At 34.2% G+C, this 25,219-nt stretch overlaps 1 protein-coding gene and 1 pseudogene across 1 annotated transcript; one reads left to right on the top strand and one right to left on the bottom strand.

The window, feature by feature from the left end:
- Window positions 1-2,205: 2,205 nt before the first annotated feature.
- On the bottom strand, window positions 2,206-25,219 carry LOC124436027 (NLR family CARD domain-containing protein 3-like). Its single transcript, XM_046985952.1, has 3 exons — window positions 23,229-25,219; window positions 3,131-4,344; window positions 2,206-3,068 (listed from the first exon to the last, which is right to left on the bottom strand). The coding sequence occupies exons 1-3, from the start codon at window positions 25,139-25,141 to the stop codon at window positions 2,632-2,634; spliced, it is 3,564 nt and encodes a 1,187-aa protein (XP_046841908.1). The 5' UTR covers window positions 25,142-25,219; the 3' UTR covers window positions 2,206-2,631.
- LOC124436806 lies at window positions 9,688-10,885 on the top strand (annotated as a pseudogene).

Raw genomic sequence — 25,219 nt, 5'->3', positions numbered from 1 at the left:
ATCAAGGATAACTCTAGAAACCTCTAGGCCCGATCCAACCATCTCAGTAGCTTCATCTTGTCTTCCGTCAGTCCGACTTCGCCTCCGCTACCTTTTACAAACTTGTTGTTTTGTTCGTGGGCCTGGTCAATTGGAATTACTGAGAAGGGCGTTGGCTCTTATTCACCACATAGTCACCCTTGTTTATTCTGCCGAGACTAATAGAAGTAAGCACTTAGTGTTTTCCAGGTCACGAATATGAACGGTGAACCATCTAGCATAATTTGTGTGGTCAAGTGCAAAAAACACGGAGCTAAAGACCAACAAGCTTCCTTGTAAAGCTGGAAGTAGTTCTCAAGAAATGACCTTACAAATACCAAGATAGCAAGTTAGAAATGACCTTACAAATACCAAGATAGCAAGTTAATGACAAATAATGAAACTGTGGAACTTCTTTCGTCTGTTTTGCTTAGCATATCAAAACTTACCCGCGTGCCAAGATTGGTAGTATCTCAAAACATGCAATTTTGATGATAAACTAGTTACGCAACATTTTGTAAACAGCGGTTTTTACTTTTCCCACGTACTATCTTACTTATAACTTCAGGCTGTTTTGCAAAATGCACAATTGTACCTGGTTTGCTAATTGTAAAACTGAAAAGAACAATTTTGGAAATTTTTTAGTAACGTCACTGTACGTCATAATTTAGGAAGCGCGTTTTTATGTTTACATGCGCAATCACACTGGGGTTTATAGCCAGTTTTATTTAACATGTCAAAATCTACAAATAAGGCCAAGTTTGGCGATTGTTACCCAAAGCCCACATTTCTTCCAAAAAAGGTCAAAAACCTCCGCACTACCATGGGGGCATTTAATTTTATCTACCAATTATGAGGTGATTGTGCTAACTCGTTGAGTTACACGCCCAAAGATTTCTTTTAGTTTTTTGGAGTAATTCATAACTTTGAAATGAAAGAAAACAAGTCGATCTTGTCGCAGAGAAGAAATTGAACCTTTGCAGGCAAGATTCTCGTACTGTCAACTGCACCACTCGGCCAGAATAGAGACGTGTAAGTCACATGAGAAAATATAGAACTATTGGTCCAAATTACCATTAATTGCCTTTTTTTATAATTATAAGGATCGCAACATAGCTACATAGAATGTTTGAGCAATGTTTTGTCCCCATCATTGCAAAGATGAATGCAGGGACTTACTTAACCCTCACTATAGAACTATGGCATGGTTATACAGTTTACATTATGACTAGGAGGAAGAAAACCAATAAAGTATGCACAATGTCCGACATTGCTATGTGGTGAATGAAGCAATGTCGCGCATGCCCATTGTCAATTTTATGGTGTTGCATGGGAGGTGTTTTATCTTGTTTGCTTGGTTTAGCCACAGTATAGAAAGCATACAATAGGGCCACTCCATTGAATTTTCTTGTGCCACGCATATCTTATTACGCATGTGATTGCCATATTGGCAGCAAGTAAATTATATTTTGTGACCAATAGGATTGACCATATGGCAAACGGCAGTAAACTAATTTCATATACAGCAGCCAGTTGCACAGCGACGTGGCCTTATTGTATATTCCTATACTACGGTTTAGCTAACATATTTTTTTAACTGTCATAAATAATTATTGTATGAGTTGACGACTTCTTCAAATGTGTCTAACCAAGGGGTAGGCTCAACAGGTAGAACAGCGAACTACTACCCCGAAGATGCGAGTTCAAATCTCGTCTAAGTCACATGTTTTTCATGTCAGGATTAATATTTCTGCTTTGTAGTAATTAATTAAAAACAATAGGTTTAAAGGCAAAAAAAGCAAGATTATAGAAGAGTTTCAAGCTAAAGAGAACGCCACAAACCAAAATAAAAATCGTAAAAGTAAGGTGTACAAAGAGTGTTAGCGCGTTGCATAAGCGACGTTCATATAGCTATTAATTTAAGTTTTGTCATTCACAAGGAATACTTACGACAGTTTATAGCCCAGGATAAGTTCAGAAAAACACACAGACAATTACTATGTCTGTTTAAAGTTGTTCACATATGGAGCAAGTTTCCTAACGTTCATGCAATAACGAATTCTTCAGAAGATTACCTTAATTATATATCCTGTTTATTTTTAGCTAAAAAAATATTGCGTTTTTATGACTATTAGACGGAATTTGTTCATAAATCTGTTGACTGGAGAGGAATTTTGAAAGAAAACATTCAATGTGTTCATGTTTAGTATTGAAATTTCTTTTGATAGTTACAAAATATTTATAACATCATTTAAGTCCAAAATTGTTTGTTACAGTCTTTACTCTTTGCAGTAAATAATGCAAAAAAAACAAAAGAAATAAATGAACAATACATGATTACTAATAAACTATACTTTTACTCTGCAAATGGATTAACATAGCTATGTAGAGAGAATTGAAAATAGTTTTTAAATCAAGAAACACTTTATAAAATGAAAGTCACAAGAAATATATATTGTTCACTGTGAACAATTTTTCATTTATTTTGCTGATAAAACATAAATGTTTAAATTACAAACCTTCAAGCAGGAAGTTACATACATTTTTACTATTTTTATCATGTATCATGCAAAGAGAAAAATCATTTGTAGGAAATGTAACTAAAAATAAAAATCACTTGTTTGAAGTAAAATTTTCACTTTTTAATGTGCTACTAAGATATTTAGCACCTTGAACACCTATACTGTTACTATTGACACTCAACTTAGTAAGCTTACAATTCTCAGTATTCAAAGCTTCACTAAGAGATTTTGAACCTTCATCATCTATATTGTTAAAATGAAGAGGCAATTCAGTAAGTTTACAATTCTCACTTTTTAAAGCTTCACTAAGAGATGTAGCACCTTTATTACCTATATTGTTATAATTAAGAGACAAGTCAGTAAGTTTACAATTCTCACTTTTTAAAGCTTCACTAAGATGATTTGCACCTTCATCACCCATACTGTTATTGAGGATGTTTATTTCAGTAAGCTTACACCTCTTATTTTTGAAAGCTTCACCAAGAAAGATCACACCTGTAGCTGCTATTTTGTTATTACCAGTACCCTATTTGATAAGTTTATAATTCTAACTTTGAATGCTTTTCTAAGATATTTAGCACGTTAATTACCTATTTTGTTATGCTTCAAATAAAATTCAGTAAGCTTACAATGATCACTTTTTAAAGCTTCACAAAGATATTTAGCACCTTCATCACCTAGTTTGTTATGATCCAAATAAAATTGAGTGAGTTTACAATTATCACTTTTTAAAGTTTCACTAAGATATTTTGCCCCTTCATCTCCTATTTGGTTGCTACTAAGATTTAAACTAGTAAGTTTACAATTATCACTTTTTAAAGCTTTACTAAGATATCTTGCACCTTTATCACCTATCTGGTTTCTATTAAGTTGCAATTCAGTAAGTTTACAATTCTCACTTTCTAAAGCTTCACTAAGAGATTTAGCACCTTCATCACCTATCTCGTTTTCATTAAGAAACAATTCAGTAAGCTTACAATTCTCACTTTTCAATGCTTCACTAAGATATTTTGCACCTGTACAACCTATATTGTTACAATGAAGAGGCAATTTAGTAAGTTTACAATTCTCACTTTTCAATGCTTCACTAAGATATTTTGCACCTGTATCTTTTATACTGTTTTTACCAAGACCCAATGTAGTAAGTTTGCAATTCTCACTTTTCAAAGCTTTACTAAGATATTTTGCACCTTTATCACCTATTCTGACTCTCTGAAGAGTTAATTTAGTAAGTTTACAATTCTCACTTTTCAAAGCTTCAGTAAAATATTTTGCACCTTCATCACCTATAATGTAAAAACTAAGATCCAATTCAGTAAGTTTACAACTCTCACTTTCCAAAGCATCTCTAAGATATTTTGCACTTTCATAACCAATATTGTTATTACCAAGATCCAGCTTAGTTAGTTTACAATTCTCACTCTTTAAAGCTTCGCTAAGATTTTCACCGAAAATATTGCCTAAGTCACAAGACCTGAATTTTAAATTAATCAAAATTTCCGCTCTCTCACTTGACAAATAGTTTTTTAAAGGAAGACAGCTATGATTATCAAGAAACTTGCAATCGTCAAAAGAAAGACTTGTTATGTGTTCACATTTAGAAAGAAATTCAAACAATGCGTTTGAATCAACAGGCGTAAAAGAAACTTTATCAATCTTCACTTCTTGAGAAAAATGCATTAACTCTGAGCAAGCTGAGCGCATGACTTCTTTGTCCTGCAACTCGTATAAGCACTTTACTCCAAGAAAACCAAGGACTTTATCGCCGTTTTTTAAGAATAACTTTGAAATCCACTTTTTAAACCTACAAAATCAAAATACATAACTTATAAGTAAAGGTACATTGAATGTTGCATGACAGGAATTTGATTGGCTAGTGCAATAAATCAAGTCTCATTTTAAATGTCAACGCATGTTACATTTGTTGAATGCATTAAAGTCAAAAGAAATAATAAGAAAAAATTCTAAATTTTCTTTTGTTTTAAATGCATTTGGCTTTTGTAAATTTCAACGTTTGAAACGGGCCTACAATGGTGACGTAGAACATTTGTAAGTTTGACCCAGAACTATTCTGGGTCCATCTAACAAGAATTCTTTGGTAATCAAGCTAAGGATTTAAGGAGCCAGCAAAGTTTCAAAAACAAATTGTGTTCAACATGGGACATATAATACATGCCTCTTCTTCTTTTAAAATTAAATTTTCAGTCTCTTTGTTTAAAATCATTGACACCAATTGCTCAAATTTTACTCTTGAAATAAAAGAAGCTCTTTGCATCAATAAAACTAATCTTGTCTTAAATGTTGAAATTTACCACTATAGCTATAAAGCTCTCTTATAATATTTATAGTTAATGACTTAGTATTGTAATTAGATAATGTACCCATGGCGACTTGTTTATGTACGTCTAACTTGGGTAGTCTTTGGTTAACAGACGACAATCTGTAATAAAAATTTCGACAATAATTGTAGCATATGTTTAGTTCTCCTCAGTCTGTGTTGATTGTTGTTTCTTTGCGATGAATTGTTGTATGCAGTATAAAACTTTTTTTTTGTAAAAATTGCTTTGAAAATTTATTTTGTAAATACTATAGCAAGACTTCCGACTGTCCAACAGTAAATAAATTATAAAACACCGATTTATGAGGTGCACTTTTTTGTTCTTACGTGTTATGATGGTATTTTATTCCATATTTATTGTAAAAATAATGAGCAATGATCAACAAAATTTCTCACTTTTTTTGATAAATTTTGCCAGGAATAATGCGAAAAACAGTTCTGTTGCCTCATTTGTCTGGTCCATACGGAGCTATGCAACATTAGCTAGATGAAGAAGCGCTTATTCCTTAAGATCAGATCTGCATAAACCGTTGCACGGTCAGCTTTCAAAAGCAAACCATAGAACTCAAATTGCATTATCCGGAAGGAAAAAATTGATGATGGATTAAGAGGAAAATCAATTGAAAGGGAACTTGCCACAGCAGAGGAAAAAGAATAGTTATTAGTTTACATTGATGGAAGTCAGTTGAAAATAGCAAAGTTGAATACAAAGAAAACCATTTTACGGCCATGATTGTAAAAACGATAGAAAACAAAATGAGTTTGTCCCTTACACGTCTCTTACGATGCCCAAGATGAACAAGCGACAGAATAGCGTTGTATAACTAACAATCTAAAAATATATAATACCCTTTATGAAGCAGAAAAGGTAACCTTTAATTTAGAAATGTTAACGGAGTTAAAAATCAATGGCGACGCGCCAAATTCCTGTTCAAACATCTTAGCCGCTCAGGATGATTGACTTGGCAAAATTGGTCAATATTACCATTTGCTTATTACCAACTGCTAAGTGTCTCGAATTTTTTTCGTTTGTTCACATTTTAAACGTCACGTTTGTCAGACAGAACGTCTGGTTTCAAATGGTAAACGTTACGTTTGTTTAAATCGCGGATTTCTAAAATTGTAACAGTTTTTCTATATATTATATGGTTAATTATCATACTTTGCAAATTGCTTAAGCTATACGAATGTAATTCTCAGTTGCTACAGCATTTTATCAATGTAAAATCGTATAAATATGTCAATGACATGACGAAAACCTGTTCAAATTGTTCCTCAAAATTTAAACATTCCTGAGCAAACGTTATGTTTCTAATTTGAAAGCGGTGTTTCGCCTGACAAACGTAGCGTTTGAAACGCGAACAAACGCGAAAAATTTAGGACACTTACCATTTGAATGCAAATGGTAATATAATGGTGAAAAAACCAAACAAACGATGATCTAAGGCAGAAACTGGCAGACATTTATCAACCAATGTTAATCATTTAACTTGGAAGAAACCAAATGAATACATAAGATCGACACAAAGAAAAGCCCGCTGTGCCAAAGAATAAATCTCTGAAATTTGGTAATTACTGAATCATACGATTTGCGGCATTTATCCTAAAGTTGGGAATTTTTTAGATTAAGCTTGTCAAAGTTGGAGTTGCAATTACTTAATCAGCCATAGCGTAGCTGATATTGTCACATTGCAATCTGAGCATTCGATTTGAGATACTGCAAAGCTAAGCAAAGACATTGAAAGATGTCGACCTATAACACCAGTGCTTTAACACCCCTTGGCGATATGTACAAGGAGCTGTTGACTCGCAATCTTGAGCTTTTCAAGCCAAATTTAAATAAGGAATGTCGTTACTTGTGTTCGCTTCAAATACCCGCGTAACGGAGTTCTTGTTTTGCGAAGATTTACATGTTCACATTCCTAGTATCAAAGTAATAAAATTAGCCATAAAACTACGACCATCTCAAAGGCTAATACTTACACCAATGTAGATCGTCTCTATAAATGCAAGGGATATCACTCCTAATGAAAATGATTTCTTCTCAACAAACACAGCACAGATAGTAGCAGGCAGCCTTTTTTAAGGCAAAGTCAGGTAACAATTATTGCCCTACTAGATGAGCCAAAACCTGCCTATGTGACTGCATAAGACGGCAAAACTTTATAATATTTCTCCAGTAAACGCTTCAATCGTCAATTCATTATTATTATACTACCAAAGTAACTAAGTAAGTCTCTAGCTTTAGAGCAGGTAGTCTTTGTTCTATGATAAATGTGAGATTATAGCTTCAAATGCTGAAGTTTTACAACTGGTCTCAGGTAAACAACCTGAATTCTCACAACTACTCTATCAGCTATATCTTCCACAAGACAAATCAGGTTTGGATTCCAGCTGGAATGCTGAAAATAACTTAAAAAAGCCTTAAAAATTCCTCAGCAAAATTGGTGCATAAGTTCCGTGAAAGAAGGAAAAAGCGTATGTATCTTGCAAAATTTCATGACTTCAAAAAAATGGGCATGGGGTCCTTAAAACAGATTATGAAATTTAAAGGTTTAAACTAATTTATAAAATATCATCATTACTTAATGGAATCCTTTGCTGCCACCATAACATAATAAAACCCAACTATATAACAGATGGAATTGATTTAAAGGAATGCAAAATTATTTTTTCGCACTTGCACCACAACATTGAAAATATTTAAAGTTTTCCAATGGGGAAAAATTATATGAACTTTCCTCTACCCCAATAGTTTGTCATAAAACAAAACGAAAATTTAAAAAATGATTAAAGCCATAAACTTCTATTCGTAATAGCGGGGCTGTATCTATGTTAGTCAGTTTGATGTTTATTTACAAGGCAACGTTTAATTATAATGACCATTCAAACAATGCTTTAGATACGACCATGCAGGCTACTGAAAACTTTAGAGTTTAACAAGCACATTCAGAATTCATCATTTACCAAGCAAAGTTCTTGTAGTTACTTTGTTTTTAGATTATATCTGTCCAAATAATTCTAACCAAGGAAAAGGTAAGCAGTGTAGAAACATGACGCTGTATTTTTTATACAGTTTACCACTCGGTATCCATCACTTTGTATCTGTGTGAGATTATGAATCGCTATTTTTCCTTATGTCTAGTTTGAGCCTTTTATTTCAGACATTTTTTGCCCATAAAACTTCAGCATTGAAAAAATATTAACAAAATTTTCATAGAAGTATGAATTTGGAAAATAGCATGTGAGAATTTGTAATATTTGATTATGTTTGCTGAACTGTTTATTCAAACGGTCAGCGGCGTAACAGGGTGTGTCCAAGTGTCAAGTGACGGAATGGCTTGAACATTATACAAGAATTACTATATAAGTTAAGTTAATAAATAAAAACATATATGAGAAATAAATAGCAATACTATTATGTTACATCTCAGCAATTTTAGTATATTGTTATTAAAATATAAATATTTTTTTGAGGAGTCTTTATAGGTGTACTTTTAACAAAAATAGCATGCACTTGGGGTATATTCGTGCACAAAAATGTCACGTATTTTACGTATCTTCTCAGTTGATTTATTTTAAATCAAATTTTATGAAATTTTCATATATCTTATGATGTTGTGGCAGGAGTAGAGGTCCCGACACACTGGATTTCAGGTATGGTAGCTGTGCAAAAGAAAGGTGGAAGTATTCGTGTATGCACCAACACAAAGCCATTAAATAATGCAATGAAACGTAATCACTATTGTTATCCAGATATAGAGGATCTTCAACCTAACTTAGCAAAGGCTAATTAAGGTATTCTCGGTTGTGGATGCAAAGAATGGGTTTTGGCACATACAGTTAGATAATGGAAGTACCTATTTACCACATTTGCAACAACATAGGGCCGTTACAGAAAAACGAATGACTTTTGCATTTTTCTGGCTCCCCGAAAAATTGCACGCTATCTTGACGATGCTCTGGAATGATTGAAAAAAAATAGAGCTATTTGTGACGATATACTGGTTTGCGGCGTAAGCGAATCCTATGAGCAAACATTGGATAATCATGATAATAAGCTAGTTAGTCTATTGGAAAGATGCAGAAGTACTAGAATAAAGTTAAACGTAAAGACGTTGTTGTTTTGTCGTAATCGAGTAAGTTTCATGGGTCATTTAATTACCTCAGATCGAAGGACTCAGTCATGATACTAAAAAGGTTGAAGCAATGCAGAAGATGCCTATATAAACTGATAGACAAAGGGTACGACGACTCCTAAGGATGATCAACTATCTTCAAAGGTTTGCGCGTAACTTATCCTCAGTCACAGCAATTTCAAGAAAGCGCCTCAAAGAGCAGAACGAACTTTACTGGAGAAATGACGTTGAAGGGAATTCTTTCAATGTGATCAAGGACATTTTGTCAACAACTCCTCTTTTGAAGTATTTTGATCCTGATCACGATCTTGAGTTACAGGGTGACACTAAGAAGATTTTGGGAGCTTGTCTAATGCAAGATGTGCAACCTATCACCTATGCATCGAGGTCATTAAGCCCAATTGACAAACAGTACGCTCAGATTGAGAAGGAAATGTTGGTGATTCCATTTGGAAGAGAAACGTTTGAACAGTATATGTATGGGAGACGAGTAAATGTTAAAACTGGTCACATACCAATTGAGACTATTAAGAAGAAGAGTGTCCTAAATACACCGAAGAGATTACAACGAATGATGCTTAGATTACAGAAACAGAGTGCTTAAGCGGTGACGTCACGTTTCCATCGTGCTAAAAATGTCAGTTCCAAACAAGCGCCCATTCGATTCAAAATGACGACATTATCCAACGCTTCGCTTTTTTCTTTCTTCTCAGAAGAAAAGAAATCTATAAAAAAGGGGGGAACCTATTTAAGTCAGATCACATTAAAGCAATTACTTGCCAGCAGGGTGTTTTACGGGGAGAAGTACACGCAAGCATGAAACAAAAGGTTTATAAAGTGACGGTGAGTTGTTATTCTTTGCATCATCGATCTTTTACTAGTAGCATCTTGCCAAAAAAATCGTTTCTATTTGCCGAACTAAATACCATTAATCTTGACATCTTGCAGATTTATTTGGATGAAGAACATGAAATAAAATCAACCCAGTGTGAATGTACAAGATGCGTGTTTAAATGCAGTCACGCAGCAGCCCTCTATATTCACGGTATTCACAAACTGAGCCGAACCGACATCGAATGCCAATGGCTGAAACAAAAGTCAAATACATCGCTTTCAACTCGAGCGGTCACAGAAATGTTTCCCCGCATAAAAGGTATTCAGCTCCGTCGAAAAAACCTACACAAGCAGACCGTTGCGCGTTGTACGAAGACCTGAAGGAACATGGGCGGTTTACGGGGCTCTGCTGGCTAATCAGCCCTTAGCCACCTATTGCTAACCAGCTTCCTTTTCCAACTATAGAAGAAATTATTTTCTCTGACGAGTTTCTTTAAGCCACTGGGCGTCAGCAACAGCTGGACTGTTTGGTTCGCCTTTCCAGATTACAAGAAACGGACATTTTATGGGATAGCGAAGACTGCTGGCCAGCGAGACAGCCCGGCCTGGTTTTTGGCGAGAAAGGGCCGTCTTACAGAGAGTAACTTCGGCTCTGTCCTAAAGGTAAAGAAGATCACTCCTTCACTTACTAAACGTCATCTCGAGGAGTATGACCTATCAAGGGTAAAGGCAGTGCAATGGGGAGTAAATAATTACGAGGAAGCCGTCAAAGCATTCACCCTGAAAACAGGGTTGGCAGTGGAAGGAGCTGGAATCTGGTTTTGTTCATCTGGAATTCTTGGTGCATCTCCAGATGGTATCATTGATGAAGGAACTGCTCTTGAGGTGAAGTGTCCGTACATGGAACGGAACATAACAGTAGCAGAGGCAGTGGAGTCAGCAACATTTTGCCATGAAAAATGTACAAGTGGACAGGGCTGCGCCTTAAAAAAAGATCATGTTTATTACTCTTCACCTCAATAGAGTCTGTAACTCTAACTTAAAATCACGTAATTCATCAAATTCTTACCGATTAAGGACTTGTTTTTGAATATCAGTTCATACCTTATGAGTCGAATCCATCTCTTGTACTCGTCGTTCTGCTTTGTAGCGCTTGGAAAATCGAAGAACTTGCAAGTGTTGCCTTCCGACGAATGGCTACATGTAGGCCACGTGAAGGCCGAGTCCTTTACACTTCTTAAACAAAAGTTGATCCCTTGGATGACCCTTTAACCTTTCCTGTTTTTTTTTTTACTGCCTTTTGTTGGATTACACTAGATAATTAAAGCTTTAGACATTCAAAACAAAGGAAGCGTGTCAAAAGCGCTCGCATAAGATATTTTGTTTAAAGCTGCATTTTTAGCGCCATGTTAACGTGACGTCACACTTAAGGACTCAATATGAACTGGAAGGTTAAAGGTTAAAGGTTAAAGGTTTTTTATTATTCATCTTCACATTAAAAAGTACGATGAATTTACATTGAATTTCTATATTTTCATACTATACTAAAAATTACATGTTAACTTTATTATATATATATTTACAAGATCTAGCAATAAAAGATTGTTTATGACGTTTGGTCCGAGATAAAATACTATAAGTTTTGCTTTTACGCAACTCGTGCGAATTTTCTTTGGGATAAGGTACTAAAAATTTGCATGGATGATCAGGTTCCTCTATAATCCTTTTGATCTCTTGGATAGTTGCTAGTTCACGTCTGCTTTTAAAGAGGGCAAGTAGTTTTATCTAGTTGTAAAATTTTTAAACTTCTTCTTTGTACACGTTCAATTTCTTGCTGTAAAAAATGTGGAAGTCCTGCCCAGACTGCCGATGCATACTCTAATACTGGTCTTATTTTTGATGTATATGTTAATAATCCAACATCTGAAGGTAATTGAGACTTCCTACAAAGTCGAAGATGATATAGTCTTTTATTTGCCTTGCTTGTAATTTGGTGTACATGTTCATTCCATTTAAAATCATTTTGACATGTTACGCCAAGAAGTTTGAAATTAGTAACTCTTTCTATTTCCTCTTCTCCAATAAATAGGGAGGGTGGTTCTTGTATTGAGTCCGTAAAGCATATCCACATATCCTTTGTTTTTTTCGGATTCAGAGCCATTCGGTTATTATCAGCCCATTTCCGTAATTCGTCGATTACTTTTTGCATGGAACTGCATTCACCTCTTTCGACAATCTGGTTCTGAGTGCAATCATCCGCATATTTACATGTATTAGCATCTATTTCTTTCGGAATATTGTACTCTAAATCATTTATATATACATTAAAGAGCACTGGTGATATGACAGCGCCTTGTGGCACGCCCAAAGGGCAAGGTTGGATGGATGACATGGTTCCTTGTAGGTTGACTTGTTGCGTTCTTCCTGTCAAAAAACTTCGAATCCATTGCCAGAAAGACTTATTAATTTCCATAGATGCTAATTTTTGTAGTAATATATTGTGATTCACCATGTCAAACGCCTTTCGAAAATCTATAAATAATACGTGAACTCCCCTTCTACCTAATTGAGAATTATCTGTTGCATTATACCAATTTTGTGTCATAGATATTAGAACAGATACAGTAGATCGGCCATGAGTAAAGGCATGTTGGTTACTCTTTATTTTGAAATATGATTTATTCAAATGGAGTTGAAGTTTGTCTATTACTTTAGCCATTTGAGGAAGGATAGATATAGGTCTGAAGTCATTTTCAACATTGCTTGGATTATTAACTTTAGCAACTGGAGTTATTAGTGCATGTTTATATTGGCTGGGGTACTTGCATTGTTTTATACTTGTGGTTACTATATTGTGTACGACTGGTGCAAGATCTTCGCAAAAACGTTTAAGTATCCATGCCGGAATTTTATCATCACCTGTTGCTTTTCTGGGATTTAGGTGCTGTAGACAACTCTTGACCTGTCCAATAGATGGTAAAGGAGGTTTAACATCCTTAAGCGTTTGGTTGATCAAGTTATCTTCAATTTCGTAGTCGGGTAATTGGTTTAACCAAGGTTTTGTAAAGACTTGTTGTAATTTTTCAGCTAGTTCCAGTACATTTTCATCATAAACATTTCTTTTTACATTATTCCTGCTATTAATTCCCAACATTAAGAAGATTGATTTATACCATTTTTTGGGGTTAGTCGTACGAAAGTCTTTTGCTTTTCGTTTGTAATATGAAATTTTGGCGTTGTTTATAAGTTTTGAGACATCAGAGCATAGTTTTTCATAACGTGCTTGATTTTTACATGAGAAAGCACGTTGTCTGGCTTTGATCTTTGATTTTATAAAGCTTGTCATCCAAGGTTTATCTGAAGCATGCATTCGTACTGTTTTTTCAGGAATAGTTTCATCCATAATACTAAGCATCGTCGAGGTAAAAGAATTTACTTTTTCATCTACATCTTCTACATTAAAGACCTCCGACCAATCTTCAAGAATAAGTTTTCTGCATAAGACATTTACTTTTCCAGGTGTTAAGAGTCTTACCCTTCTGGGAATTGTTGGTGTTTTTTCTTTCTGTTTTGGCACTAATAGAAGGCAATTGTGATCAGAAAGTCCCAATGGTGGTAGATGCTGTGTTGGTTTATACATATCTCGCATATTTGTCAAGACTTGATCCAAAACGTTTTTTCCTCTGGTTGGGTATAGGATAGATTTTTTTAAATTGAAACAATTACATAGATTAGTCAAGTTTAATTTATTGAAGTCTCCAGCAACTATAATTGCAGAGGATGGACGTTCACATAGCAACTGATCTAAATTTTTGATGAGATATTCAATCATATCATGTTCTTTTTCGGCACTTTGTCCAGGTGGATAATAAAAAATGACGACAATAATTGCACTAAAATGGCGAGGCTGTTGGTTTAAGCACTAACCATAGCACCTTTTTATCATTGTCTTCATCAAATAACTTACGACTAACAGCTATACTTTGATGTACATAAGTAAGAACTCCTCCGCCAAGGGTGGGTCTGTCTTTGCGAAATATTTTGTATTCATCATTAATCGATATTGCTGTATCTGGTATATTTGGAGAAAGCCAGGATTCTGTAATCAGAACAACTTCAGGACCATCATTCATGACGACTCCATGTAGTTCATCAATTTTATTAGTTATATGACATGCATTTTTGAGCATGATTGTTGGGAGAAAGGTTTTAACTGGATCATTACTATTAGTTTTAATTTCTATAGAGTTGCATTTTCCATAATTCGTATTGTATCCCTTATTTATTTTAATATGTTTGATTGGTTTTCTCTGGGTTATACGAACGTCAATTGAGAAGATGTTATCATTGGTTGTGTAATCTGATGCCATTAAACCACGATTCATTCGATCCATTTTCCTCCTCATCTTAGCCCCGAAACCAGTCCTATACTGAGAACAAACGTCAACATGCGGTTCAACAGTAGTTATTTTTCGTTCAGTGTTTGATGAACAAAGTGTAGGTATGTTAACCATTCTCTTGCTTTGTTCTTCCTTTTGCAAGATGTCTGATAATCGTACTTCAAAAAAGCTTGTTTGCGAAGATCTTGGTGATGTGAGTATGTTGGGGGATGATGGTAATACCGAAAAGGGGTACTCTTATGATAAAAATTGTTTTTCTTTGTACTTTTAGAAGGTGTTTGAGATGGTGGATATTTAATGGCGTTAAACTTGACTTGATAATTACCATCCTTAGAGTTGTTTTGCTTTGAGTTTTGGAAAACAGTAGTAGGACTCGGCAGTTGCTCGGTGTTAATTGCTGTAAGCGATGTTAAATTTTGTTTTTGATCAGAAAGGACTTCATGAGTTGTATCAACTGGGTTTGATGGCTTCTGTTCCAGATGGATAGTAGCAGCAGAGTTGTTTATCTGGAGTTGTTCCATGCCAGCATGATTTGCAGTATACTTGACATGTTGTTTTTCACGATATTTAGTCATTTGCATTGAAAACGTGTCATTGAAATTTTGTTTGTTATTAATTGTAGTATAATTTTGTAGGGTAACCGGACAGTTTTTCGCCTTGGTGTAATTATTTTTGTGTTTGGCACGATATATTTCTAGTTGATCATCAAGAGAGTTAAGCGATTGTGATGGAACAAAATTATTGCAAATTTTAAATTCATGTCTATTGTTTCTAGTTTCAATAGCTCGTTCAGTCTTTTTGTTTTCAAATCTCTTTTTTAACATTAATACATCTGTTCTAAGCTCTTTAATTTCCAATTCAAGTTTGATATTTTTATCCTTTTGTACTTGCAACTCTGTTTGCAATGCCCTTATATCATCTATGAGAATTTGAGCCTTTGCTTCGTGGGGAAAAGATTGGGTATTTTCTAAAGTTTGAAGTGCATCGACTCGGCTTTGAATAATTTCGATATCAAGTTTAATATCTTCGATACACTCTTTAATGTTAACATTCGACGATATAGGTGTCATTCCACCTGAGGCTTGGGAAGGAATACGTTGTAAACATCTACAACATACCTTTGTATTAGCTTTAAATTCCTCCAAAGTTGTTGATACACACATTTGAATTAGACAATATCTTAGTTGATTACCGCTTTCTCCTTGAAACATCAAAGTATTCTGTCTACCACAGTACCAAGTACAAACCAGATCATTGCTTGAACCGACAAACTTTCTTGAACTACCTCCCGGTGATGACCATTTACCTCGTTGATCAAGGCTATTTTCGAAAAAATCTTGCAGTGTTTTTAAACAATTTTGCCATTTTAATCGTTTTCCATCATAAACAATACATTTAGAAGCTTTAAAACTATAAATTCTTTCTATATCACACTTAAGATTACATTGATCGCGAGACAACAAAACACAACCTTCCGCCATGTTTGCGGAAAGTGAAAAAAAAGAAGTTACGTATAAGAAGGGATCAGGGGCCGGTTGTGTAAAAACGTAGTTAATTTTAACTATAGTTAGCGCTAACTACCGTAGTTAACTCCTTAACTGTACTAACTTAACTAAGTAACTTAACTGTAAGTAACTTAGTAACTTAGTAACTTAAGCCGATCAGTTAAATAGTAACTTAACTGATCGGCTTAACTGTATTGCACAAAACGTAGTTTGTCGGATAGTTAACTAACTGCGTAGTTAACTTGCGTGGGAATTGCGTGGAGTGCTGTTTACGTTAAATGACCAAAAGCTAAATCGATTTATGCTTTGTAATGGCGGGCAAGTGAACTATAAAATGACTTCAAAATCAAGAAAAATCTCTTGGCTTATGTAAAAATCTTAAATATGGCAAACTATTGTCGTTTTTAACGGATGTTGCTGATGTGAAAAGAAAATTTAATAAACGATTCACGGTGACATGGTAACCGGATTAAATTGTAGCTTATACTTTGGACTTTTCTAAAGAAAATCGACCCTTATCTTCTGTGTAATACAGTGCGATGTTGATAAATGATTACGAGTCTCGGAAGGACTGCTTTATTTCATTTACCAATTATATATAATGGACTTGAGCAAACGAAACAATGAACTCTTCTCAAATTGATTCATATTGTGTTCTTTGTGCAAGGATTTGAATATTTGAATGGCCTTGCTTTTACAGAATTTAAAACTGAGAGATTGAGGGTAACAAAAGAAAAGATCGTTTCGTTCTTCTTTATAACAGCTGAGTAAAATGCTTGAAAGAAATGTGTTTGTACAGACATAAGTCACACATATTTGTAAAAGAGGACAGTGATGGACATTTTTATTATTATATGAAAGAATGTTATATGCAGTGCGGTGTTTTGATCATATCTTCATTTAATTTTTTATTATTAGAAAACATTTCTTTGAGTCATCATAGTTAGTGGCCATGTAATCCAGCAACTGTCTTTTCTCGGCTTGTGACATGTTATATTCACAGCTATGCACAAAATACTTATTTGCTCTTAATTCTGCCTTGCAAAAACTGAGTTGTAAAAACTATTGGGTATATTTGTTAATGAGCCTTAGTTATGAAACTGTTATTTATGCCTTTGTGATTTATTGGCCTATTTTTGTCTAAAGCTTGGGAGTTTTATTTTTTTTCGTACTTTTTAAATCATCAAATAGTAGCTAGAGCTTTCTGCTTCTTAGAAAAATATTGGCAGGCAAGATTGTATGTACATTAAAAATAAACATTTTTACATAGGAAATATATGATGAAATATCAGTAAAACAATTATGATTTATTTTAAAACCAGTTTTTACGAGGTTCTATCATTGAGTTCTATAATAACTAGAGCGGCTAACTTTACTGGGGCGAGGATGCCAAAAAAATGGCGGCCAAAGGACGTATTTCCGCTGAAATGATCGCTTTGCAGAAAAATAATATTCTCGACCTCCCCCTGGTGTCTATAGTAAATTATAAAGAATTTTTCAAAAACAAGCACGATATCACAGAATATGGATATCGTAGTTCCATATTCCGTGACGATTCTTTTTTGGCATTTCTTTTATAATGCCAACACTTCAATCGTTCAATTGTTGGATGTCGTAGTTTACACAAAAAGGAACATATCGCTTCTCACAGGTGAGGTAGTTTTTGTTTTGTTAGTCCGTCAACGATTGAAAGGCAATTATACATGCACTTGAAAAGCCATAAAATACATATTAAAGATCGTATTTTTTAAGACTGACTTGAACGCTAAATATACTGATGTTTTCCTGTTTTTGTTTATAAAATTATGCATACTTTTCTGTCATTTGTTAATGCATGAAATCGTAAATTTACCCATTTATTTGCAAAATAGTTTCCCTAAAGCAAAAAAGACCCTGCACACATTTTGCTCTGTGAGTAAGTATCAAAAAGAAATGATCAGCCCCAATGGTACCCATGATTTGGAGCAGAGCTTGTTATGTTCTATTTGCTGACAACATGCAGGGAAGATCAAGGAGTAAAGATGACTGGAAGATGTTATTGACCAGGCAGAGTCTTAAAAAATGATAATGCTGTAAAGATAATTGATTTATTGTCTGCCCTATCCAGAGTTATTTAATTTGATCGTGGTCAAATTCTATGGATGGAGACAATGGATTCACTAAGGATGCCTTAAATGCTTTGAAGTTAAAGCTCATGATCCAAAGAAAGATGGCAAGAAGATTGTGTGTGTTTTGATGCTTAATGAAATGTCAATTCACAAACATGTAAAATGGAAGGCCATAAAGTTTGTGTCTATGTAAACATTTGTACTGAGATTGATGATGAGTCGATGCAGATGTGAAGCTTCAAACTGTATAAGCCATTGGGTTTTATGTAACTTAAAGTTTAAATGATGTCATATCTTTATCAAAATATTTTAGTTGAGTGTTGTTTAAATGTTACTAATATCTAATGCACTATACTGAAGCATTAAAGATTCAGTGATGAAACCTTTAAATTTACTGTACTGTATATTTCTTATATATTTCTTATATTTCTTTCAGAAAAATTTGAGCTTATTTACCTATTAGAGCACAGAATGGAGATTTATGATAAGTATTATTGCTGATTTTTTAAAGAAAAGTTTTTCACTTTTCAAAGCTTTTCTACAAATTTTTTGCTTCTTATTTCTTATCATGAGATTGATGATATAGAGGTGGTAATATAATCCAATAACTTTCTAATTTCTAAAAAGCTTTTAAGCTTCTAGCATAAGAGTACAATATAGGTATGTAATTCATTTGGTTTTATTGTCTTGCTATGACATATCTACTTGCACTTCATCATTCTTGTATGAACAAAACACCAGATGTGGATACTCAAAGAACAAAATGCACTATGAACTGCTTACGAAATTTATTATTGAGGTGAAAACTGTGTTAATCATTCAAATTATAGTGCACTTACATTGCAAATATAGGAAAAAGAAAACAAAGTGAAAAAGAAAGGTAGAAGTATTAAAACTACAAATGAATTATAAACAACATTGGAAGCATAAGTGTTTTGATGATTATTTGCATTTTTCCCAATTCATATATCAATACAACAAAATCAAAATGTGCTACAACTTTACAAGTATTTGATGCGGTCATGTAAATTTTCTGCTTGTGTTCTAAACCATGAGCAATGGAAAATGTATATATATATATATATATCAAGCAACATGGACCTTCACCATGTATGCTAATGAAATGTTTTATGCATTTAAAAAACTAACATCATTGTATCTCATGCAGCTGATACACAAAAGAGTAGTCATGAATAAAAACTGTTGTAAAGCTCATGTATCTATATGTATTATCGTTGGTTTATTTAGCACAACATTTATACTGTAGTATATGTTTGTTTTAGCATAATCTAGCTTATTTTCCATAGAGCAATGAGTTTATATGATGCATATGATTTTCAATCAAGCAAAATGCTCAGGGAAAAATCCGCAATTTGAATATTTGATACATCCAAGCCTACAGGATTCATTGCTCAAATAATATTCTTTCTTTTTTTTTGTCATGGAATGAATTGTACTTGGTTGTAAGACAATGTCAGCGAGTTATGTGCACTAATCTTAAAGAAGTGGCTCTATCTCAATTGAGAGTCTCACTTATGAGTTGAAATAACTACCGGACGCAAAAAAGACGATACAAAATGCAATTGCTATTTTGTAAAAAGGGTTTTGTTACGCGGATAAGTTGTTGGCTGTTTTTCGTCAGAAAAACTTGTGATGCTTACAGTACGGACGAATGTAGTACACCGTCCATAAAGCTCTTATTCTAAAAGCTTTGCCATGGAAGATACATATGTGATTAAAAACTCAAGGTAAAACTTGTTGATCAACAACCTCTCGCCCATAATTGTCTTTAAGAAGATAAGCCACCATATTTAACTGTGTTTTGAAAAGTTAACTATGCCCCACAGCATAGTTAACTTAACTACCTTTAAACTGCAGTTAGCGCTAACTACTTTTTTATACAACAGACTTAACGCGTGTTAAATATAACTACTTTTTAAATGCAAAAAATGTAGTTAAAAAGTAGTAAGGAGCTCTATACAACCGGCCCCAGATGTATTAAGCTGATACCTTAAGTCGTGCATATGTAAAGGGAGATCGTAAAATGCAGAGTTTTGATCACGAAATGTTGTCAATTTGAAACAGTATCAAAGAGAATATAGAGTCCATTAATATGGTTAATAACCTTGAAGTCTCTGAAGAATCATTGACAAAGATTAAACAAGGTATAGTAGCAGATAATGATTTAGAGAAGCTAAAAACGATTGTCAGACTATGATGGCTAGAGGTAAGAGGTCAAGTACCACCAACTATAGCAGAATACTTCAATTTTCGCGATGAATTGTTAATTCAAAATGGTTTGATATTCAAAGGTGAAAGATTGGTCATTTGATTTGGGGCAAGATCATTTATATTGGCAAGAATTCATGCAAGTCATATCGGTGTGCAGGGATGTCGAAGACACACCCGAAAAAGTGTGTATTGGCCTGGTATGACAAAGAAATCACAGACTATATTTTAAGATGTCAAACGTGCAACGCAAATTCACATGAACAACGAAAAGAATCGTTGTTCAGCCACGCAATTCCTCAACGATTATGTGAAAAGTTGGTTGTTACCTTTTTGAGCATGAAAGAAGTGATTTTTTAGTGACAATTAATTATTTCTGAAATTTCTCTTTGAGTTGGATCAGGTAAGCAATAAAACCAGCAACAAAGTCATTAATAAACCTAAATCACATATTTCAAGACATGGAATTCCAGAACAGTTTGTGACCGACAACGGAACATCAAGAGAATTAGAGTTTGAACATATTACTAACTCACCCGGATATCCGAGGTATAACGTAAAAGCTGAGAATGCTGTGCGGACAGCAAAACAATTATTGAAAAAAGCGAAGAAGAGTGGAAGAGATCCTAATTTGTCCCTGTAGGAGTGGCGTAATTTTTCTATTGAAGGGATTGGGTGTTACATGATAGCAACTACTATCATGTAATATCATTTTTATATCATATTATAATTTCATATATAATTAATTAGAACTTTATCTAGAAGCTTGCTTGCATGCGCTAGAAGCTTGCTTACATGCGTAAACACTTTAGAACCGCAACCGCATCTGTTGTTATTGTGGTTAACTATATCTTGCTGTAACATACTGTATTGCGTATGGGATGTAGGTCACAAAACCACAATACTTCCGATTAGATATTATATATATATCAGTAGTTTAGACCACTGAGTACAACCTAAGAGGACAACCTACGAGCACAAGCTACGAGGAGACAAACTTGGGAGGCATAGCCTACCGAAGTAGGTTGACAAGCTACAATCTACCAGACAACTATCTTGGCTTCTGTGCCATAACTATCTTTTGGCTTCTGTGCTTTAATCTATTAGAAAACTATTGTGAGTCATTGTTGGACTCACGAACGCTCAAGAATAAAGACTCGCGGTTGTACTCAGACAGAGGAGATAACTTTTACTCATACTTATTGATATTATTATTAAGACACTTATTCCCTTTAATATTTACGCTTTATTAATAATTGTTTGAGAAATATAGCTGGTTCACACTATCTTTGTTGCGTGTGGAAATTAATAGTTATTCTTTCGGGACCACGCACGTAACATTGGGTTTTAATCTGTCTAGAGATTGTTTTGTCTGCAAAATAGAACGCCAATTCAAACGTCCAAAAGTCTTCTAAAGTAGGAAATCCCGAAAAATCTTGACCGTAAATTGCTAGAGCAGAAAAGCAAGTAAGCTTAGTAGTACAACGTAAGAACCAAAGAACTAACACAATTGGAAAAAGGTGATTGTGTTTAAATCAAACCATTAAAGTAATCAGAGAAGCGTAAGCCATGGGTACAAGCAAAAATTAAAGGGAAAGATGGCATTCGTCCATATAAAGTTCGAATGGAAAACGGAAGAGTGTACAGACAAAATCGACGACACCTTAAACATTCTGAAGAATAATAAGAGTAAAATACAACGATGTCTGACTTCCAATCACCAGTGACAGAAACATATATTAAAAAGGATTAAAGTGTTGAGCAGTCACGTAAAGACCTTTTTATTTCCGGTCAACCTTTGAGAAGACAGAGCCTGTTATTCTTGATCATCAAGTGAGAACGAGAAGTGGAAGAGTTGTAAAGAAACCCTCTCGCTTTCAAGTGGGTGTAAAATGAAAAAATCCCAACTATGAGCTAAGTGATAGAATACAGCATTAATCATGTTATTAAGTTTGAAAATTGCCTAATTAATTAAGGGTATAAATAATATCATTTAATTAGGAAGCCTTGCTCTATATAATCATATATTTTCATTTTCAGTTGGATACTTGAAATTGGCAATATAAGAATGTTTACATAAAGAAAAAATATTGCAGTACATAGACTACTAAGGTATCATGTCCTTTTGTTAGAGAAAGGGAGATGTAAGGATTATCATTTAAAATTTGAAATATTGTAATGCTACTTCCGGTGGTTGCATGTAAAGACAGGTTCACAAATTACTAAAGACACACAATAAATTTAATTTAACTTTGAGTGCTCTGTTCTGTATTCTGTATAATAAGAAGAAACGTTACAGAAACCATATTTATGACATGATTTCCCACAATTTAATATTATACCTATAGTTTAATAAAAAGTTGGCGGGTAGTACAGCACAAAATTTATTGTATATCCGAATTGGCCTGCGAAACCTTGGTGACCAAATGTAAGGCCTTGGTGACCAACATTCACCATTAACTATTCCAACAAAACAGCTATGATTACCAACAAATATGCAATTTTGGAAGTAAAGATTTGTTATGTGTTCGCATTCAGAAAGAAATTCAAACAATGTGTTTGAATCATCAGCCGTAAAAGAAGCTCCATTAATGGTCATTTCTTGAGAATCATTCTTTAAGTCTGTGCAAGCTGACCTTATGACATATTTGTCCTGCAACTCATATAAGCACTTTACTCTAAGAAAACCTAGGAAATATTCCTAGGTTTTCTTAATCCTAGGCTGTTATAAATTATGTACCCCACGCTATAAATGAAGTGAGAGGCCTTAGCCTTTATAATTTTTTTAGATTGCGGCGTCAATGATAACAACGTCAGCTTCAAAGAGCTAATTTAGTAAAAAAGGGCAACAACTTTACTTTAAATCCGACAGACCTCTTTAAAACTCAGCAACATTTTCAAAACTGAAACAGCACTCTGCAGAAAACCATGAAGTTTTGTCTTATATAAATATAGGCTAACTTCATATAAAACTGCTGCAATTTCTTATAACAATCCAGCAACAACTCTGAGCATATGTAGTAGACGTAGTTAGTGTTCCTGCGCTTCCTGTCCAGCAGGACAAAAAACTGTAAAAACAAAACTCATCGAAGACAATAACCTAAACCTCACTAGAAACAAAAATATAGAACCTACCGTTGTTCAACCTTTTCTACTGTTTCAGCATTTCTGATGCTGCCAGATCTCTTCATGTCTCCAACTAAACCAGCAACAAACTCTATCACCAAATACCATTTAGAATCAGATACATTATCATCCAAAAAATTTGCAATGTTTTGCCAATCGTCAACAATACACCATGCAGCGAAGAACTCTTGAAGAGTCAAATGAATAAAACAATAAAGATTGCGTCGTCTATCTGGTAATTTATGAAAGAAACCGCACTTTGCCAGATGTGGAAAATTCGGGAGACTTGGTTCGTTAAAAATCAAACTCTCTTTCGCAATACCGTCTTTTGCAAGGCTTTTTATTTTCGTCAGGTCTTCAAGCTTATCAAGCTCTTCCGGTAAACCTCTGACGAGATAATCTATTGGTCGTGATCTTCTTATAAAATCTGGATGGTGCTTCCAAAGTAAGATTTTAACTGCTCTTTTGTACAATTCAGTTGTAGTTTTTGGAATATCTTCTGCTTCTTTTGTAAAGCATTCTTTCAGGGTCAGACAGACAATGTAAGCGTTGACGGGGATATAACACAGGCTACGAAGTTCGATAGAATTATCAATGCAGCTCAAAATAAGCTCAGTAGATTCCTTATCGTTACCACAGAACTTGTGAACATATTCTTTAATCTGATCTTCAAAAAACCCCAAGATCTCCACTGTCCTCTTGAATTTCAAAAGTTTAAATGCAAATTCAGCGGTTGGTCGTGATGTTATAAGAACAGTGGCACCTGGCAACAGCTTACCTTTAATCAACATACTTAACACTGTAAATGCTGGCCTTTTTTCTTTAACAAGCACTGGGCCATCAGTTTTAAGATTTTTGTCATCCAGCGGAAGCTCATCAAGACCGTCAATGATAAGAACAGTTTTTTTTGGATTTGACATTATCAATTCGTAATCTCGATATGGCAATCCATCAGCACACAACATTTCTTGAAGAGTAATGTCAACATTTTCAAACGCACGACATCGGATTAGATGAACGTACTTATCTCGCCAATATTTATCTGTGTTGTTTTTCCATTCATGCATAAGTTTTTTTGTTAACATTGTTTTACCAATTCCTGGCCTTCCAATGACTAAAATAGAACGTGGATACGATGTTTCTTTCTCACCCTGGATTGGCTTAAAAATATCAGTCACCATTTTCAATTTTCTTGCATCATGTCCAATTTCTAGATGACTTTGAAAGATTTCATGTCTTTTATAATTTTCTGGATAAGCATTCTTTAATTCTCTTTCCGCTTGCATAATGACATTGACATAAATCTCCTCAAACTTTAATGGAGTGTATTGATCATCCCCAAAGTCCTCATTTGTTTGAACGTCTTCGTTGCTGTCAAAATTTTCTTTTTGTTTTTTCAAAAATGTTTGAAATCTTTCACGTTTTCGTAACAAATAAACTTCACAAAATTCTCTTGATGTTGTAAATAATCTGTACTTCCAGGCTACAATCGTCAAATAAGACAGCTCTAAGATTGTCAGTATTATAAAAATGACATCAACAGACGCAACAACTTGAATCAACGTCTTACTTTTATCAGCGTTAAGATTTTGACAAGCAAGTAATATGACGTCGTATGAGGTAGGAATAGTGTGATTTAAAGAGGCTGTTTCTTTCAATTTAGGATGCCATGAACAAATGTAATCGATAGGAAACTTGGCTGAGAAAAGTAATCCAACGAATACGGATAATATAATGAGGCGAACAACCAAATGGACGATATAAATGTAAAATGTAGAAAATCTAAATTTAACGCTTTTACATTTATCATTGTCTTCACCATGATAACCACCATCTAGACGTTCACTTTCCCCATCATTGTTCACTGGATCAAATTGACCATAACGCTCCACTCGACGTTTTACATAATATCCATAAACCATACTCCAAATTAAGACAATACCAATATTTAAGCACACCACAAGAAAAATTACATACTTGAAATTTAGGCTATCTTTGTA

The sequence above is a fragment of the Xenia sp. Carnegie-2017 genome, unplaced genomic scaffold (genome assembly GCF_021976095.1).
Source record: "Xenia sp. Carnegie-2017 unplaced genomic scaffold, XeniaSp_v1 HiC_scaffold_16, whole genome shotgun sequence".
Classification (NCBI taxonomy): Eukaryota; Metazoa; Cnidaria; class Anthozoa; order Malacalcyonacea; family Xeniidae; genus Xenia; species Xenia sp. Carnegie-2017.
The sequence above is the reverse complement of the archived record's forward strand: the minus strand, read 5'-3'. Positions and strand labels throughout refer to the sequence as shown.